Below are 20,691 nucleotides of genomic sequence, written 5' to 3' on the forward strand. Positions count from 1 at the left end.
GGAAAGGATTAAAAAAGACAGAATTCTGTTTGTCAATAGATCCCCAATGATCCTTTGCAGAAGAAGCATTAGGATTTTGAATGAAGACAGGATGGAACTTATATTAAATACTCCATATTCAATTTTACATTTACTGGAAGGGCGGATGCTTGAGGACAGATATTGCTCACAGGAATGCAGCATGCATTCATGAGAGGAAGAGAAACTGGAACGTTGGTACACACAGTTTGTGTAAAACATTATATGCATTAGATACATGATTGCTTGATTCAAACATTTTTGTTATCTGTTGACCAAAATATGAAGTTTGCCAGATGGCTATTTTTAGAATACTCTCTTTAATTTAAGAGGAATGCAGGGGGTCAAGTGACTTGTTCTGAATTCTGCCTTACAACAGCCTGGCTCAGAACGTTGTAGCTCCTGTGTCCTCTTCTGATCTGTGTCAAGGGATGATGGGTCCACTTCATTCAGCACCAATTTTGCATGCAAGTGAAAAATCCAACCATTCATTTGAAGATTTCTTGAGGTAGGCACATTGATACATTCTGGCAACAGTACTGAAAATGTGTACACCAGAACTGGCCACACACCTAGCTAAATTGTTCTAATATGGTTACAACTCTGGCAGCTAACTGACAATGTGAAAATTTGCTCACCAAAATTTAGAAGAAATCCAACCTGACCAGTTGCTGCCCCAATAGTCTACTCTTGATCATCACCAAAATGATAGAAGTACTGCTGATGCTGGAGAATGGTCAGCACTTGCTGACCAATAACCTGTTTCCTGATACTCGGTTTAGGTTCCACCAGGCACATTCAGCTGACCTCACTACAATATTAATCCAAATATGTATGAGAAAGCTGAAATCAAGAGGGAAAGTGAAGATTATTGTCCTTATGACAATAAAGGATTTGTAATTCTATTGATATAAAGGCAGTACTTAGCAGAGTACAGCACCAATGAGTTCTAGCAAAGTCAAGTAAGGATCAGGTGGAAAACTCTCTGCTGGTTTGAATCGTACTAACTCATGGAAGGTTGTAGATTTTGGAGATCATCATTTTAACCCCAAGAGGCCTCTGCAGGAGTTCCTCAGGGTAGTATTGCAGCAGCAGCATCATTAATGATCTTCCCTCCATCATAAGGTCAGAAGTGGGATGTTTGCTGTTGATTGCACAATGTTCAGCACCATTCACAACTCTTAAGATCTTGAAATTGTCCATGTTCAAATGCAGCATGACCTGGACACTATCCAGACTTTGGCTGAAATGTGGCAAGTAACATTTGTACCACAGAAGTGCTCGTAATAACCATCTCCAACATGAGTAGATCAAAACAAAACCAACTCTCAGCCAAACATCTAAACTTTTCTTCAGGATCTGGGCCAACAAGCCATTGTAGTTGCTACAGACTTGATACAGCAAAAGAGTCCCACTAAGCATGAATTGAGTAAGAGAAATCATTGGTTGGTATCCTGGACAGGGAACATCCTGTAAATCCCACCTACATCTGGTTTCTAACAGATTATTTAGCAACATCCAAAGCAAAACCAATCAAAATAAACATCTGGTTAAATGGCTACCTGGTTCCCAAAGGAGATTGGTACCGGCATGGCTGTATCAGTGATTGCCAGTACCAATCTTTAACAAAATTCACTCTGGATTCCATCCCTTAATTTTGGGTCAGGATAAAATAAAATAAAATAAAAGCATATACTGCTGAGGCTGGAGATCCAAATGTGAGGTTCGAGTCTGTCTGTATCCCAATCTTGAGTTAGACTGGTTCTATTTCCAAAGTGAAATTTACAAAATATTAAATGCATTGACTGCCTGCAGATTGTGCATTTCTTGAACAAAATATAATGTATCTGTTAATATAATTCTGCAAAAACAAATTAACCCCATAGACTTATATGTGTGTTTGTGTGCATGAGAGAGAGAGAAAGTGCATGTGAGTGAGTGTATGTGAGAGGATGTGTGCTTGCATGTGTGAAAGCATGTGTGAAAGCTTGGTACAATGTGTGTGTGGGTGTGATGGAGTATAAACCTGTGAGAGGGTGTGTGAGTGGGTGTGAGTGTGTGGGATGCATGTGTGTGTGTATGAGAGAGAGCATGTATATGAGAGATGGTCTGCGTGAGTGTGTGAGTATGTAAGAGTGTGTGTATACAGAGAGAGAGAGAGAGAGTACATAGTGTAGTGGGGTCACCTGTAGTGTGACATGAACCCAAGATCTTGGTTGAGGCCATCCTTGTGGGTACCGAACTTGGCTATCACTCATGAGCCCAGTTCCCCCTGTATCTCTGAAATCTGTCAGCATTTAGATTTTTTTATATGCTTCCTGGCAAAACGAAAACTTTCAAATTTTCCTATATTATATTTCTTTGCCAGATCTTGCCCACTCTTATCCATATCTCTTTGCTTCTATATCTCCTTATCTTCCCTTCATAACTTACTTTCCTACCTATCACTGGCAAATTTAGCTACCATATATTTAGTTTGTTTATCAAAGTCATTTAAAGAAATAGCAAAAACTTATTACAAACTTACAACATGGCTGATCCTGGAGATCCATGTATGTCCCATTAATTTCCCACAACTCTAATGCACAACGCCCAGAATAAGACTATATTGGGGCGGCACGGTGGCCCAGTGGTTAGCACTGTTGCCTCACAGCGCCAGAGTCCCGGGTTCAATTCCCGACTCAGGCGACTGACTGTGTGGAGTTTGCACGTTCTCCCCGTGTCTGCGTGGGTTTCCTCCGGGTGCTCCGGTTTCCTCCCACAGTCCAAATATGTGCAGGTCAGGTGAATTGGCCATACTAAATTGCCCGTAGTGTTAGGTTAGGGGTATGGGTGGGTTGCGCTTCGGCGGGTCGGTGTGGACTTGTTGGGCCGAAGGGCCTGTTTGCACACTGTAATGTAATCTAAAATCTAATCTAAAAATGTAATCTAAAACATAGGAGCACAATTAGGTCACTCAGCCCATCAAGTCTACTCTGCCTTTCAATAAGGTGATGACTGATCTGATAATCTTCAACTCCAATTTTCGGCCTTTTCCCCATAACCCTAGATTTCCTTATTCATTTGTTTTGGTAAATCCATAAGGATTTTGTCTCCCATTCTTTGCAACTCTAGTGAATTCAGGCCCAACCTACTCAACTGTTCCTCAGAAGACAGTCCCTCCATAATTTGGCAACTCCTTGGTGAACCTTCTCTGGATTGCTTTCGATGTCTGGATATCTTTGTTTAAATAAGAGGCCCAAAACTGTTCATGGTACTCAAACTGTGGTCCGACTAGTGCCTTGTAGTTTTAACAAAATCTCCCTACATTTATACATGATTCTCTTTGAAATAACATTTTGTTTGCCTTCCCTATTGCTCATTAATCTTGGATACTAACTTTTTGTGATTAATGGAAGAGAGCTTCCAAATCATTATGGTCTATTGCTTTAAATAGTCTTTCTCCATTAAAATAATATTCAGTTCCTCTTCTTCCTGTCAAAGTATATAACTTCACACTTTCCCACATTATATTCCATCTGTCAAGCTTTTGTCACTCATTTAACCTGTCTATTTCCCTCTGTCAACTCTTTGTGTTGTCCTTACCATTTCCCTTCCTGTCTATTTTTGTGTCATCTGCAAACGTGGCAATAATACATTCGCTTTCCTCATCCAAGTCATTAATATATATTGTAAATATTTGTAGACCCAGCACTGATCCCTAACACACCACTATCACACTAACATACAACTATCTCAAAAATGCTACCCTTATCCTATCTCTGTTTTCTATTGGTTAGCCAGCCCTATAACCATTAACACATTAACACCAATGATTTTGGCTGTTAATAATTCCTGGATTTTCATTGACACGTTAGGAGCAAGACTTCCAGCAGATGATTACAAAAGCAGGGTCTCCCTCAGTTATAAGTCTGCTCCTTGGATTATATTCCACTTTTGGATATTGTAAAGACCCTACCATTAATGTTGCCTTCACAAAGTGAATAGTGGATTCCTGAATTCATGAAGATGCAGCATTTAGAAAACAAATTTCTTGCATTGGTCCCTAACACAGAGGCAGATGATAGCAATATTAAAATGTTGAAGATACCTTGCAAATCCGTCTGGTTTGCTTGTTTCCTAATCTGCTGTTATTCTGTCACTAAATACTGACCTGGAGCAGTGTGATCGGGAATTTCGGATGTGGCTCAGTAGTTATCCACACTCGGAAAGAGTCATGCACATTCTCACTTTGTAATAAGATTTCCAGCAGCTCATCCATGAAAGCCAATCCCAAATGGCAGTTCTGTAGTAGAACCCATCCACCCTATGGTATGAGTAGCAAAAGTTAGTTTATCCAGGCTGATCAAATTCAAAGAAGTGGAGAAACTACAAGTGGGATTGAGATCATCTAATGCAGACGCTTTGTTTGAGGTCATCTGCAATGTTCAAACCTTTAAACGTAGAACTTATTGATAACACTTTAATAAAATATTACCTTTGTTTATAAGGATTTGCCAGAAACCTTCACATTGTTACAACCAAAGTTGGAGGGAATCACTGTTTCCATTACTTGTCCCAGCTCTTCACAAACTTTAAATTAAACTGAGTTGGTAACATAATTAGTTATATGGGTCTCAGATTGAGTGATGTTCAGAATTAAGAGCAAATTGGCCAGCTTTCTTTAGTCAACAAAAATAACAGGCTTATTACCAAAATAAACTTAAACAAAGATATCAAGTTTTTGACAAATTATTTTAATTATGCAAAAAAGCCTCAAGCTGATATACATGCAAATGTCTGACGTGAAAGAAAGGAAAGCAAAATCTGAAAACCCTGCAACTTAGCAGGTAAGCATTTTGGCCAAGCAGGAGTTAAGCTGATGAGATGGTATAGAATGTTATTCTGATTCTGAAGTGATTCTGTGCTCACAAGTTGCTGGCTCTGTGACGTCTTTCTGGAACAGTTATATCTGACTAGATTCCTTTTGCTCTGGATGGTGGGATACAATCTATAGAATTCTTTCCAGAAATTCTGCACAAGTTTTAAGGATGGCTTCTGGTGTATCTTCAGCTCATGTGTTCTGCTGAGAGTAGTTCAAAGGTTTTGAGAAGATTTGTAGCTCGGGTGCTCGTTGCTGTAGTTCTGTTCGCCAAGCTGGAAGTTTTTGTTGCAAACGTTTCGTCCCCTGTCTAGGTGACATCCTCAGTGCTTGGGAGCCTCCTGTGAAGCGCTTCTGTGGTGTTTCCTCCGGCATTTATAGTGGCCTGTTCCTGCCGCTTCCGGTTGTCAGTTTCAGCTGTCCGCTGTAGTGGCCGGTATATTGGGTCCAGGTCGATGTGTTTGTTGATGGAGTTTGTGGATGAGTGCCATGCTTCTAGGAATTCCCTGGCTGTTCTTTGTTTCGCTTGCCCTATAATGGTAGTGTTGTCCCAGTCAAATTCATGTTGCTTGTCGTCTATGTGTATGGCTACCAGGGATAGCTGGTCGTGTCGTTTCGTGGCTAGTTGATGTTCATGGATGCGGATCGTTAGCTGTCTTCCTGTTTGTCCTATGTAGTGTTTTGTGCAGTCCTTGCATGGGATTTTGTACACTACATTAGTTTTGCTCATGCTGGGTATCGGGTCCTTCGTTCTGGTGAGTTGTTGTCTGAGTGTGGCTGTTGGTTTGTGTGCTGTTATAAGTCCTAGTGGTCGCAGTAGTCTGGCTGTCATTTCAGAGATGTTCTTGATGTATGGTAGTGTGGCTAGTCCTTTGGGTTGCGGCATGTCCTCGTCCCTTTGTCTTTCTCTTAGGCATCTGTTGATGAAATTGCGAGGATATCCGTTTTTCACGAATACCTTGTATAGGTGTTCCTCTTCCTCTTTTTGCAGTTCTGGTGTGCTGCAGTGTGTTGTGGCTCTTTTGAATAGTGTCTTGATGCAACTTCGTTTGTGTGTATTGGGGTGGTTGCTTTCATAGTTCAGGACTTGGTCTGTGTGTGTGGCTTTCCTGTGTACCTTAGTGGTGAATTCTCCATTTGGTGTTCTCTGTACCCTCAAGTCTAGGAATGGGGGTTGGTTGTCCTTTTCTTCCTCTCTTGTAAATCGGATTCCTGTGAGTGTGGAGTTGATGATCCGGTGTGTTCCTAGAAGCATGGCACTCATCCACAAACTCCATCAACAAACACATCGACCTGGACCCAATATACCGGCCACTACAGCGGACAGCTGAAACTGACAACCGGAAGCGGCAGGGACAGGCCACTATAAATGCCGGAGGAAACACCACAGAAGCGCTTCACAGGAGGCTCCCAAGCACTGAGGATGTCACCTAGACAGGGGACGAAATGTTTGCAACAAAAACTGAGAGTAGTTGTAAATAAGGAGAGAGGGAGCAATGGCCAGAGTCAAATTCTCTATGAGGTTAAAAATACAATAATTGTACTTCACACTCAAATGGAGTCATGTGACCCCTGTCTGAAAGGTCTCCAGACCTCATGCCTCGATCGGAGCTCCCTTCTCCTTGCAGATAGAACCAACAGAGGCAACGACAAGAATTAAAGATATACTGAGAATTTAAAAATCTGACTTTACATGTTGAGGGAAAAACTTCTGATTTTTTTACCCCTGAAGGTTTCAGCAGCAAGATCAGAATATCAGTGATAAACAGCAACAATCTAATTTCCATTCACCTCATTAATACCCCCATTCATCTGATTTAGAATCATAGAGTTCCACACCACAGAAACAGACTGTTTTGTCTAACTTGTCCATATCCTAAACTGATCTAGTCCCATTTGCCAGTATTTGGCCCATATCCCTCTAAATCCTTCCTATTCATGTACCCATGCAGAGGCCTTTTAAATGCTGTAATTGTACCAGCCTCCACCACTTCCTCTGGCAGCTTATTCTGTACACAGACCATCCACTGCAAGAAAAACGTTGCCCTGTAGGTACCTTTTAAATCTTTTCTTTCTCACACTAAACCTATGCTCTCTAGTTTTGGGGAAAAGACCTTGGCTATTTACCTTATCCATGCCTCTCATGTTATAACCTTCTCTAAGGACTTCCCTCAACCTCCAAAATTCCAGAGAAAACAGCCCCAGCCTATTCAGTGTTTTTCTATAGCTCAAACCCTCCAACCTTGGCAACATCCTTGTAAGTCTTTTCTGAAACCTTTCAAGTTTCACAACATCTTTCCAAGAACAGGGAGACCAGAAACAAATGCAATATTCCACAGTGGCCCAATGAATGTTCCATACAATACAAATGTTATACCACTTTTTAAGAAAGATGGGCGAGAGAAAGCAGGTAATTATAGACCAGTTAGTCTGACCTCAGTGGTGGGAAAGATGCTGGAGTCTATTATAAAGGATGAGATTACTGCACATCTGGATAGTAGTAACAGGATAGGACAGAGTCAGCATGGATTTATGAAGGGGAAATCATGCTTGACTAATCTTCTTGAATTTTTTGAGGATGTAACTATGAAGTTGGACGAGGGAAATCCAGTAGATGTAATGTACCTGGACTTTCAGAAAGCTTTTGATAAAGTACCACACAGGAGGTTAGTGAGTAAAATTAGGGTGCATGGTATTGGGGGCAAAGTACTAGATATGGATTGAAAATTGTTTGGCTAATAGGAAACAAAGGGTAGTGATAAACGGCTCCATTTCGGAATGGCAGGCAGTGACCAGTGGGGTACCGCAGGGATCCGTGCTGGGACCACAGCGTTTTACAATATATGTTAATGATATAGAAGATGGTATGAGCAATAACATTAGCAAATTTGCTGATGATACAAAGCTGGGTGGCAGGGTGAAAAGTGATGAGGATGTTAGAAGATTACAGGGTGACCTAGACAAGTTAGGTGAGTGGGCAGATGCATGGCAGATGCAGTTTAATGTGGATAAATGTATGGTTATCCACTTTGGTAGCAAGAACAGGAAGGCAGACTACTACCTCAATGGAATCAATTTATGTAAAGGGGCAGTACAGAGAGATCTGGGTGTTCTTGTACACCAGTCAATGAAGGCAAGCATGCAGGTACAGCAGGTAGTGAAGAAGGCTAATAGCATGCTGGCCTTCATAACAAGAGGAATTGAGTATAGAAGCAAAGAGGTGCTGCTGCAGCTGTACAGGGCCCTGGTGAGACCACACCTGGAGTACTGTGTGCAGTTCTGGTCTCCAAATTTGAGAAAAGACATTCTGGCTATTGAGGGAGTGCAGCGTAGGTTCATGAGGTCAATTCCTGGAATGGCAGGATTACCTTACACTGAAAGACTGAAGCGACTGGGCTTGTATACCCTTGAGTTTCGAAGATTGAGAGGGGATCTGATTGAGACGTATAAGATTATGAAAGGATTGGACACTCTGGCAGTAGGAAACATATTTCCACTGATGGGTGAGTGCCGAACCAGAGGACACAGCTTAAAAATACGGGGTAGACCATTTAGGACAGAGCTCAGGAGAAACTTCTTCACCCAGAGAGTGGTGGCTGTGTGGAATGCTCTGCCACAGGGGGCAGTGGAGGCCCAGTCTCTGGATTCATTTAAGAAGGAGTTGGATAGAGCTCTCAAAGATAGTGGAATCAAGGGTTATGGAGATAAGGCAGGAACAGGATACTGATTAGGAATGATCAGCCATGATTATATTGAATGGTGGTGCAGGCTCGAAGGGCTGAATGGCCTACTCCTGCACCTATTGTCTATTGTCTATTGTCTAATACAATGCAGCATGACATCTCAACTCCTGTACTCAATGCTTTGACCAATAAAGGCAAGTGTCCCAAATCCCTTCCTCACTATCCTATCTACCTACGACTCCATTTTCAAGGAACTATGCACCTGCACCCTTAGGTCCCTTTGTTCGGCAACATTCCCCAGGACCCTACCATTAAGTGTATAAGTCCTGCCCTGGTTTGCCTTATCAAAATGCAACACCTCACATCTATCTAATTTAAACTCCATCTGCCACTTCTCGGCCCATTGGCCCATCTGATCAAGGCCCTGTTATATTCTGAGTTAACTTTCTTCACTGTGTAATGTACCTCCAATTTTGGTACCATCTGCAAACTTACTAACTATTCGTCCTATATTCACATCCAAGTCATTTACATAAATTTCTGTGTAACTTGCAATTCTCTCCTCATCTCCTGAGACACTAGACAATGACACTTCCCAACCTAAAAGGCAAAATGCCTGGCAAATGTGGCACACTGCTGGATCTTCGTTTCATTTCTGGGAGGTAAGCCCTGTGGGGGCTGCCAGCCTCTCTTAATTGCATAGCTTTTCAGCTGTAGTATAGCAAGGGCTAGTAGCTGTTAAGATGAGTGAGAAGCATTGAGTGGAAATGCAGCATGCAATAATGAGTTTGGTAGTCCATGATCATTGTTGAGGTTTATGTAAAGTGTCAAAGTTCGTGACTGTGAGATAGCAGAGAAACATTGACAGTGTTGTGGAGGCATTGAACTTCATCCTGTGCTACTGTGCATTCTGCATGACCTTGGAGACAGACAGTACTGTCTCTATCCAAACTGGTCGTGTTTAGTGCCATGGCCTCCACTGATGGTCTACTGGGTAGGTGATGGTTCTTTTCTTGATCGCACTGTCCACTAGGACCTGCAAATCCCTACCTGAAGGGTGGGGAGACAGCTTCTTTTCTGAGAGAATTCAGTTTGCCAAGTGGGCAGTGTGTGAGGCAGCTTTTGGCTTGCAGCAACTGAAGTGGTGTGCAGCTTGGCTTTAAATATGATGCATCAGCTATACACCAGAAGGTCCTAGCAATGGTGGGAATTTTACCTCTCCTGTCACAGGAATACATGAGAAAGATACCAAAGAGGTGGTTGCATAATTAATGAGATGAAGAGCAGAGGGTAGTGTGAGAAAAATCGCGTAAGCCATGAAGCAGAATTGAAAAATAAGACTGCATAAAAATTGGGAAAATCCAGCCCATTGTTACTGATGTACTTCTTGCCTCTTCCATAGTAAAGTGCCTTTCTTTTTAAATTTGAGATATATTTATATATGTTCACATAAATCTTGAAAAAAATGGATCACATTGCAAGGTCAAGAAACCATTACTAATGCAGTGGTTTATCTGATTTTGTTCCTTTTTGACTTTTCTGAGCAGGTTGATACAAATTATGGCTTGAATCAACCATTTCAGAAGGCAACGTTAGTGGTCTCAAGTCATTGTAAGTCAGACAGGATAACTAATTTCTAAAACTGGCTTACTAAATTTCTTTAATTTTGTTTTTACAACCTTCAATTATAGTTCCATGGTACCTTTACTGAGATCAATTTTCAATTTGCCAATTTTTAAAAATTAAGTCTATATGGATGTAGGTTTGCTCACTGAGCTGGAAGGTTCATTTCCAGACATTTCGTCACCATACTAGTTAACATCTTCAGTGGGCCTCCAGACAAAGCACTGCTGATAATTCCTGCTTTCTATTTATATGTTTGAGTTTCTTTGGGTTGATGATGTCATTTCCTGTTAGTAGGGGGTGGTAGATGTACGTGTCTCTGTTTGACTTGTCCTAGGATGGATGTGTTTTGCCAGTCAAAGTGATGTCCTTCCTTATCTGTATGTAAGGATATTAGTGAGAGGGGGTCATGTCATTTTGTGGCTAGTTGATGTTCATGTATCTCATGCATGAGAATTCCTAGAAGCATGGCATTCCAACCGGAACTCTATCAATGAACTGATCGAGTTAGACCCCGTCTACCACCCCCTGAGAAAAAAAACAGGAAATTACATCACCACAGGAAATGACACCATCAACCCAAAGAACCCAGACATATAAACATATAAAAGCAGGAATTATCAGCAGTGCTTTGCCCAGAGGCCCACTGAAGATATTATCTTGTATGGTGACGAAATGTCTGCAAATGAACCTTCCAGGTCAGCTAGCAAACCTAGATCCAGAATCTCAACCTTAGCTACAAATCTTCTCAAAACTCATTAAGTCTATATTTCATAGAATCCCTACAGCATGGAAACAAACCATTTGGCCCAACAAGTCCACACTAACCCTCTGAAGAGTATCCCTCCTAGATCCATTCCCTTACCCAATTACTCTACATTTCCCCTCACTAATGCACCCCTGGCCTACATATCCTTTAACACTATGGACAATTTAGCATGGTCAATTCACCTAACCTGCACATCTTTGAACTGTAGGAGGAAACTGGAGCACCCAAACACAGGGAGAATATGCAAACCACACACAGACAGTTTTCCAAGGCTGACATTGAAGCCAGGTCCCTGGCACTGCGAGGCAGTGAGCCATTGTGCCACCCTTAAGTATTTGTGAATTAAATCCAAATTCTACTAACTGCCAATTGTGAGTTTTAAACCCATGCCCCCTAAAGTGTTGATTTGCTAATTGTGGGTCATTACTATTATGCCACCATCTCCCACCTTTATCATACCTGACTGTGAGGTGGGAGATGCTACACCCATCAAATAAAATTCTCACTGATTAAAGTTTGGAAAGTTGGCTCAAGTCAGTGATGACAATGGCTTTATGTTGGACGTTGATAGCCTGGGATCAAGTCATAGAAGCTGAAGTTCTCCTGATACATGGGTATCAAAACCTGATTGATCATTGATTATAGGAAAATGTGATAATCTAATAAAATTGGTTTCCTATCTAATTCCCCAACTTATGACTTACATTCATAGAACTGGAAATCAGATGTTATGAACAAGATCGATTTGCTTTCTAAAACTATGAACTCTCATTCTTAATTACCCAACAAGGGAAAACATCCTCTCTACATCTACTTTGTCAATTTCCTTTAGCATTGCATATGCCACAATTACGTCTCTCATTCTTCTAAACTAAAGAGAGTATAGGCGTAAACTGCTCAATCTTTCTTCTTAAGACAAACTCCTCATCTCTGGAATGAAGCTATCAAACCTGCTCTGAACTGCTTCCAATACAACAACATCACTCCTCATGAAAATCCTTGAATATTGAACATGGCTGAAATAGCATAATATTTATTTATGATTTGCACTCATATTTTTACTGACCTGATGCATTGACATAGCCACTAACTTTCTGGCATGAACTTCTTGTCCCTGACCCATTGATATTGCCCTGCAACCTAAAGGAAAAACATCTATTATCATTTATATAAAAATATTCATTGATCCATTATAATTATAGCATAGATAAATATCAAGTGGACTAAAACTTCAATGACATATAAATACTAACTGAACCTCAAAGCAGTAAAATGCTATTTGAAAGTATTTAACTGACTGGAGCCACCCAATCAGTAACATTTACACAGAGGGGTCACCTGACCCAGTATGCAAAATCCGTGAGATTTAAGGAATGTCCAGTGAGTTCAGCCGGCATTCTCGTTTACGAAGAACTGCTCTGGAATAATACACATGAAAGCAAACATTTCATGTTTACAGTATGGGAAGAGAAAGGAAAAAAATTCTACAGGTGAAAGTTACAAAGAAGAATACTGGAAGAGAAATGCACATAATTATATTGCAACACAGATTGTGTTAATTATATTGCAACACAGAGTTACCAAATCAAGACATGTTCCAAAAGTTAATTCTGTTCTGGAGCTGGCTATTGAAGATTGAGCAGGAGAAGTTATCTGACCAATGTTTGAGCTGGGACAGCCACAATAAGGACGTCTTGAAGTAAAACTGACTGACTGCTTAGCCAAAAGTTTGTCTAATATTAGTTCTCTAGTGATGGCAATAGTACTGAATTCCTTCCCTCAAAGTCTTGAATGCTTGAATTATCTTCCACTGAAAAGACTGATGCAAATGAGGGAATGAAATATAATATTTCTGGCAGCGCCAAACTAGATATGATTGTGAATAGTGAGAATGACATAAAGAAATATAAGTCTAGATCAGAGTGGTGCTGGAAAAGCACAGCTGGTCATGCAGCATCTGAGGAGCAGGAAAATCGATGTTTCAGGCAAACAGGCAAATCGATGTTTCCTGCAGAGAGCCTCCAGGAAGGAGAAATAAATGGATAAATAAAGAAATATATTTGAGTGAATGAGCAAATACATGTCAATACAATGTAACATAGATAGGTCACTTTGGACTAAGATCAGGAGAAACAGCTTCACTCAGACAGTGGCGGCCCTGTGGAATTCTCTACCACAAGGATGTGGAGGCAAAAGCATTGAAAATATTTAAGAAAGAATTAGATAGATGTCCAGAGTATCAAGGGGTATGGGAAGAGTGTAGGCATATGGTGTTGAGATAGAGGATCAATCATGATCATGTTGAATGGAAGAACTGGTCAATGGATCAAACAACCTACTTAGTTCCAATTTTTATGTTTCTATTATTACAGTGAACTGATAAATTAACAGAAGGAATGTATTTATACAACATCAGAAAACTGTTGAGATGCTAAGTATGTTGAAAACATCTTACAAGGACTTGTTGGCAGTGATTCTATCCATTGGTAATTTATTGGTATATGGAAAAATGATGAAAATCATAAATATAAAGTACAGCAAAGAAACACTGGGAGTACTGCCAGATAGCAGTTGTATTCTCTATGTTGACTAGATCCATACCAATTTCAAGTTTTTTGGCCAACGCTTCAATCTGATTGCTGGGATCAGATCCCATGGACAGGAAACAGATCAGAGGAGTTTGTGTATCACTTTCTTCCCAGGTTGTCTCCAGGTTTAGGATCACTGGCTCTGCGTATTTTGCTTCCATTGCCTCAGAAATGTAGTTTCGAGCTTGAGACAAAATTCTGTCAGGACACCAAGACCTGAAAATTCAAAATAGTAATTCAAATCAAATAATAATTCAATCTTCATTAATTGCTGAGGAAGAGTTCAATACTCATGCACTAACGTGGAAAACAAAGTAAACTAAGGTCACTACAATATATGGCAGGAATCACAGCTTGAATGTTGGGATATCACTGACACTATCAGCACCCTCAGGCTATTGTTGAATCATAGAAAGAGGCCATTCAGCTTGTCATGATTGTCCCATGTTTCTTTTTGAACAATATATTATTATGCCACTCTCTGTTTTTTTTCTCTGTAGCTCTGTAAATTCTGCCTTTTTAGATAATAATTCAAGATCCTCATTAATATGTCAATTGAAACTGCCTCCACTGCATTCTCAGGCAGTGCATTTCAACTCGAACTGCTCACAGTATGAAAACCGTCTTCCTCATGTCGCTATTGTTTCTTTCAGCAGTTGACTTAAATCTGTGTCCTCTTGTTCTCGATCCTACTGCTTATTCGAATGTTATTTCCCCATTAAGGCCTGTCATGATCTTGGAAAGCTCCAACGAATCTCATCTCAACATTCTCTTCTTAAATGAAAACAATCCCAACATCTCCAATCTTTCTTCATAACTGACTTTTCTCATCCCACAAACTATTCTCAGAAATATTTTCTGCTCTCTGTAAAATTTTGTCAAATCTCAATACAGACAGCTTATCGTACACCCTCCTTTGAATTGCCTCCTTTTCCAGAATGACCTGCTCTGTATCTTGTTCCTTGGTAAAGTCAACTGCAAAGTGTTCATTTAGTACATTAGCCACACACTTTCCTGACTCCATCACTTTTGGTCCCTAATCAGCTATGACAAGGTTTTCTGCTTAACTATTCAGTTACTTCACCTCAGAGTCAGGGACAATTTCAGAGGGCAATTCCCCATTGGAAATTTCTTGGGCAATTATCACATAATCAATGTATCAATTATCACATAATCAGTGAGTGATCCCAATCTGCATCTATCAGAGTACTCTCTGACTATCTGGAGACTGGAAGATCTGGCCATTATCTTTCATCATTCTTCCAAACAAAAATTAATCATCTCTCACATTCCTGCATTTGTTTTCTTCTGCCACCTGTTTGACCATTCCACCTACCAGAACTGAAACCAACATGATAATTCTAAAAGATGAGAGACTTGACAAACCATCCAGGTCTTTTTCATAATGACAAGGGGATGGAATAAAACAGGAAATGTTTGCTGTGGTGGACTATATCAGTCATGAATGTGGCTTTGGAGAGACTGGTCATGGGGAGAAAGAAAATAGCCAAGAAATTAAGTAATTAGTTCAACTGTCAGGGGACATTGCTGAAGAAACTCAACAGGTGACAAGTAACATTAACATTACTCTCACTGAATGCCGCACTATAAACATCCTGAGGATTACCATTGATGGGAAACTCACCTGGACTCACCATATAAAGCAATTCACCTCCCGACTCTCCAAAGCCTGTCCACCATCTACAAGGCACAAGCCAAGAGAGCGATGGAATTCTCCCCAATTGCCTGGGTGGGTGCAGCTCCAGCAACACTCAAGAAATTTGACACTTTCCAAGGCAAAGCAGCCCGCTTGATAGGCATCACATCCACAAACATCCACTCCCTCCACCACAGATACTCAGTAGCAGTAGTGTGTCCTATCTATAAGATACACTGCAGAAATTCACCAAAGATCTTTAGTCAGCACCTTCCAAACCTCCAGCCTCTTTTATCGAGAAGGACAAGTACAATAGATACATGGGAACCACCATCTGCAAGTTTCCGTCCAAGCCACTCACTATCCTGACTTGGAAATATATTGCCATTGCTTCACTGTCACTGGATCAACATCCTGGAATTCCCTCCCTTAGGGCATTGTGGGTCAACCTAGAGCCTATGGACTGGAGCAGTTTAATAAGGCAGCTCATTACCACCATCTCAGGGGAACTGGTAACAGGCAATAAAGGCTGCCAACTCAGCATGCCCACGTCACATGAATGAAAAAGATGTGGCAGCCTTTTCTGTGAAGAGAAAGCAGAGTTAGAGTTTCGGGTCTGGCATGGGTTAGATTAGATTATATTACAGTGTGGAAACAGGCCCTTTCGGTCCAACAAGTCCACACCGACCCGCCAAAGCGCAACCCACCCATACCCCTACATTTACCCCTTACTTAACACTACGGGCAATTTAGCATGGCCAATTCACCTGACCTGCACATCTTTGGACTGTGGGAGGAAACCGGAGCACCCGGAGGAAACCCACGCAGACACGGGGAGAATGTGCAAACTCCACACAGTCAGTCGCCTGAGGTGGGAATTGAACCCGGGTCTCTGGCGCTGTGAGGCAGCAGTGCTAACCACTGTGCCACCGTGCCGCCCATGGGTTTGGCAGTACAAGCTGGAAGAACAGTTTCACATTTTCCAGTTGAGAACTGTGCAGCCTTCTGAACTCAATATCAAATTCAATCACCTTAGGGCCCGAACACCTTCTTTCCTGTTCTTACCGATACAATACCTCATGCCCTGTCATGACATGAGTTGCTTTTTAAACACAGCCAACTCATTTTCACTTGCTAACAATCCCTATCATCAGCTTTTCTTTCCCCCGGCTTACCATTATCTATCCCTTTGTCTGCTAAACTCTTTCTCTTCCTCTGAGTTCCAATTCCACCCATCTCATACTCCCTTTCCTCACTTCCCCAATCCACTGTCTTCAGCAAATGTACTAACCTAACCGAGCTGCCATCAGTTCTAAAGGGGCGTCACCACACCCAATGCAATTTCTGTTTTTGTTCCAGATTTCCAGCACCTACAGTTCTTTGTTTCACAATAGTCAGGAGCTGTTTGAAACAGTGGATCTACCTGGTATTATTGAATCATATTGTATGAAGGGGCTCTTCAGCCCATTGAGTCTGTACTGCCAAAAATATACCACAAACTACATTAGTCCCGCTTTTGGGCATTAGGTCCATAGACATGAATATCATGACACTTCACGTCCTCATCTTAGTTGTTAAAGTTTGTGAGAGTTCCTGCTTCAACTATCCTCCCAGGCAGTGCATTCAAGATTCCAAACACCCTCTTGATGAAAGACCTTTTCCTCAAATCCCTTCTAAACCTCCTGCCTTTCACTAAACTTTTGCCCCATTGTTATTGACACTTTGACTAAGGAGAATGGCTGATTTCTATTCAACCTGCCAACACCCCTCTATCAGGCCCCTCTCAAACCTTTTCTGCTTCAAAGAAAACACCCTGAGTTTATCTAGCCTTCTTCGTAACTGAAATATTCCATGCTAGGCAACATCTTGGTGAATCTCCTTTGTACCCCTTTCAATACAATCACATCCTTCCTATAGTGTGGTGCGCAGAACTGCACACAGAAAGCAAACACACAGATGCCGCAGGTAATCATGAAAACTATTGGAATGTTGGGCCTTATTTCAACGGAGAAAGTGAGGACTGCAGATGCTGGAGACCAGAGTTGAAAAGTGTGGTGCTGGAAAAACACAGCAGGCCAGGCAGCATCCAAGGAGCAAGAGAAGTCCTGAAGAAGGGCTTATGCCCAAGACGTCGATTCTCCTGCTCTTCGGATGCTGCCTGGCCTGCTGTGTTTTTCCAGCACCACATTTTTCAACCCTTATTTCAAGGAGTTTGGAACATAACAGTAGGGAAGTCTCAGTGTAATGTACAAGATACTGGTGAGACCACCTCTGGAGTACTTTGAGCAGTTTTGGTCCTTTATTAAAGGAAATATATCATTTCATTGGAGGCAGTTCACAGAAGGTTCACCAGCAGAATCCCTGGCATAGAGAGAAGGTCTTATGAGCAATGCCTAAACAGGTTGGGACTCTACTCATTGGAGTTTTGAAAAATGAGAGTTGATCTTATAAAAACATAGGATTATTAAGGGGCTTGACAGGGTAAATGTTAGAAAGATGTCTCCCCTTATGGGAGAGTCTAGGACCATAGGGCATAATTTCAGAATAAATGGTGACTTATTTAAGGCTGAGATGAAGAGAAAGTTCTTTTCTCAGAGGATTGTGAGTTTGGAACTCCTTGCCATAAAGAGCTGTGGAGGCAGAGCCCGTGGGTACACTTAAGGTTGAGAAAGATTCTTCATCAGGACGGGAATCAATGGATAAAGGGAAAAGGTAGTAAAGTGAACATCAGTTTTGTCCTGTTTAATGGCAGAACAGGCTTGAAGGGATGAATGTTCTACACCTGTTCCTATTTCCTTTGGTCTTAAAGTGTTTGATTTTTACTGCCATCCTTTAATAGAGCTGACAAGTCTATTTGGTACTTTACCAACTTTCATTTTGAAGAAATGAAAGGGAAATCATATCTTAGTAATTTCTTCCAGTTTTTCCTGGAAGTATCAATCAGAGTGGATCAAAGGGAACAAGGTCGATGTGTTATATTTTGCCTTCGACAATGTATATCACAAAAGATTAAGTTATAATAGCATATGGTGTTAGAGGTAGAATATTGGCATAAATAGAAAATTGGCTAATAGGCAGGAAACAGTGAAAGGGAATAATGGGTTCTTTTTCAGGTTGGCAACTGTAACTAATCATGTTCAGAGTGATTAGTGCTAAGGCTGTAACTATGTACAATATATATCAATGATTTGGAAGATGGAAGTCAACACATAGTATTCAAATTTGTAGCTGACTCAGAAATATGTGGAAAGGTAAGTTGTGAGAAATGTACAAATAGTTTACAGAGAGATATTGATAGGTCAAGTAAGTGGGCAAAAAGTTCACAAATGGAGTATAGTTTGGGGAAATGTGAAGTTCATTTTGGAAAGGTGGACAAAGGAACAAAAGAGTGTTCTTTGAATGGAGAAAAACAGCAGAAAGCACAAAGGGACTTGGAGATTCTTGTGCAAAAGGACAGAAAACTAGCACACAGGTTCAGCAGGTAGTCAGGAAGGCTATTGAAATGTTGGGCCTTATTTCAAGAAGGTTGGAGTTTAAGAGTCGGGAAGTCTCAATGCACCTGTACAAGGTGCTGCTAAGACCACATCTGGAGTACTGTGAGCAGTTTTGGTTCTCTTGTTTAAGGAAAGATAATTATTTTATTGGAATCAGTTCAGAGAAGATTTATTAGGATGATCCCTGGTAAGGAAGGAATGTCTTATGAGCAAAGGTTAAACAGACTCATTAGGATTTAAAAGATGACAGATGATCCCATTGAAATATATAGGCTTCTTAAGGGGAGAGGGGTGACTTGACAGGGAAAGTGCTGAGAAGATGTTACCCCTCATAGGAGATTCTAGGATCAGATGCCAAAGTCTCAGTTTAAGAAACACCAATATAAGACTGAAGAGGAGGAATTTCTTCTCTCAGAGGGTTGTGAGTATTTGGAATTCTTTGCCACAGAGAGCTGTGAGGATATTTATATATTTAAGGCTGAGATAGAGAGATTCTTGATCAGCATGAGAATGAAGGGTTATGGGAAATTGCAAGAAAGTGTATGTGACACATATAGATTAGCCATGATTCTTTTAAATGATGAAGTGGTCTCACGTGGCCAAATGTACCTATTTCTTATAGTCTTATTATGCTCTTTCTTTAAGACTATATAAGTTACATCAACAGCCTTGACCTCAGTGATGGTCTCTGCTGCCTCATTAAAAAAACACATAAAAAGCTAGTGAAACCTAATTTTCCCTTAAAGAATTTATACTGGATTTCCTAAATAAATCCCTATTTACCAAGTGGGTATTCATCTTGTCTTAAATTACTATTTTGCATGCTTTCCCATCACTGAGATTATACTGACTGGCCTACAGTGACTGAGTTTATTCTTATCTTTCTTTGAACAAAATTATAACATTTACAATTTCCAAGCCTTTGGCATACCCCTGTACCTGAGGAGGATTGGAAACTTATGACTAGAGTCTCCACAATTCCTCTTTAAATCATTCAGCACTTAGGATCAATCTTATCTGATCCTGGTGCATTGTCTATCTTAAGTACAGTCAACCTGTCTTCTAACTCTATTTTATTGATTTTTAGCCCAACTAGTTCCTACAGATTTATTCTTTTATCATGATGGGGGCAGCAACTTCTTCCTTATAAAGACAGATGCAAAATACTCACTTGTTATCTCAGCCATTCCTTTTGCCTCCATGTCTAAATCCTTGTTTGGTCCCTAATCAGCCATTCTCCATTGACTACCCTTTCACTGTTGATAAGCTCATAGAAGACATTTCAATTTCCTTTTATGTTAACTACTAGATTTCTAATTTGCAGATCTCTTTGCTCATCTCCTGTATGAACATTTTATTTCTCAATTGCTTTGTTCATCTGTCATTTCTGTCTCTTTTCAGCTTCAAATGAATTCATAAGCTACAAAGTTCAGGATTTTTCTTTTGCCTTATCCTGTCCGTCATGGAAATCCAGGAGACTTGTAGCTGAACTATCTCCTCTTTAGCTGCAGCCCATCATGCCATCACAGTTTTTCCTTCTAGCTCTTGATTCAATTGTCCTTGTCTTTTCTCAAAGCCAAGCTAAACCTTCTGATGCTATGATCATTTTTGGCTAAGTTCTCCACCAGGAGAGAACCCCACTGATCCTCACCTTCCACCCCACCAACCTCCGGATATATCATATCATCCTCCGTCATTTCCGCCACCTCCAAACAGACCCCACCACCAAGGATATATTTCTCTCCCCACCCCTATCAGCGTTCCGGAGAGACCACTCCCCCAGTGACTCCCTCGTCAGGTCCACAACCCCCACCAACCCAACCTCCACTCACGGCACCTTCCCCTGCAACCGCAAGAAGTGCAAAACTTGCACCCACACCTCCCCCCTCATCTCCCTCCAAGGCCCCAATGGATCCTTCCATATCCATCGCAAATTCACCTGCACCTCCACACACATCATTTACTGTATCCACTGCACCCGATGTGGTCTCCTTTACA

General features: G+C 41.0%; 1 protein-coding gene across 1 annotated transcript in view; it reads right to left on the minus strand.

Moving 5' to 3' along the window:
* Positions 1–20,691, minus strand: part of LOC122540182 (dynein axonemal heavy chain 8-like) — a 1,370,012-nt gene that overhangs the window by 100,523 nt on the left and 1,248,798 nt on the right. Inside the window, exons 82-84 of the mRNA XM_087976825.1 lie at positions 13,556–13,758; positions 12,021–12,094; positions 4,172–4,324 (exon numbers count right to left, since the gene is read on the minus strand). Coding sequence (XP_087832951.1) covers positions 4,172–4,324; positions 12,021–12,094; positions 13,556–13,758 — 430 coding nt within the window. The remainder of the gene's footprint in view (positions 1–4,171; positions 4,325–12,020; positions 12,095–13,555; positions 13,759–20,691) is intronic.

Source organism: Chiloscyllium plagiosum, unplaced genomic scaffold (genome assembly GCF_037043375.1).
Source record: "Chiloscyllium plagiosum isolate Xiang-an unplaced genomic scaffold, Cpla_swu_hap1 HiC_scaffold_3, whole genome shotgun sequence".
NCBI classification, from domain to species: domain Eukaryota; kingdom Metazoa; phylum Chordata; class Chondrichthyes; order Orectolobiformes; family Hemiscylliidae; genus Chiloscyllium; species Chiloscyllium plagiosum.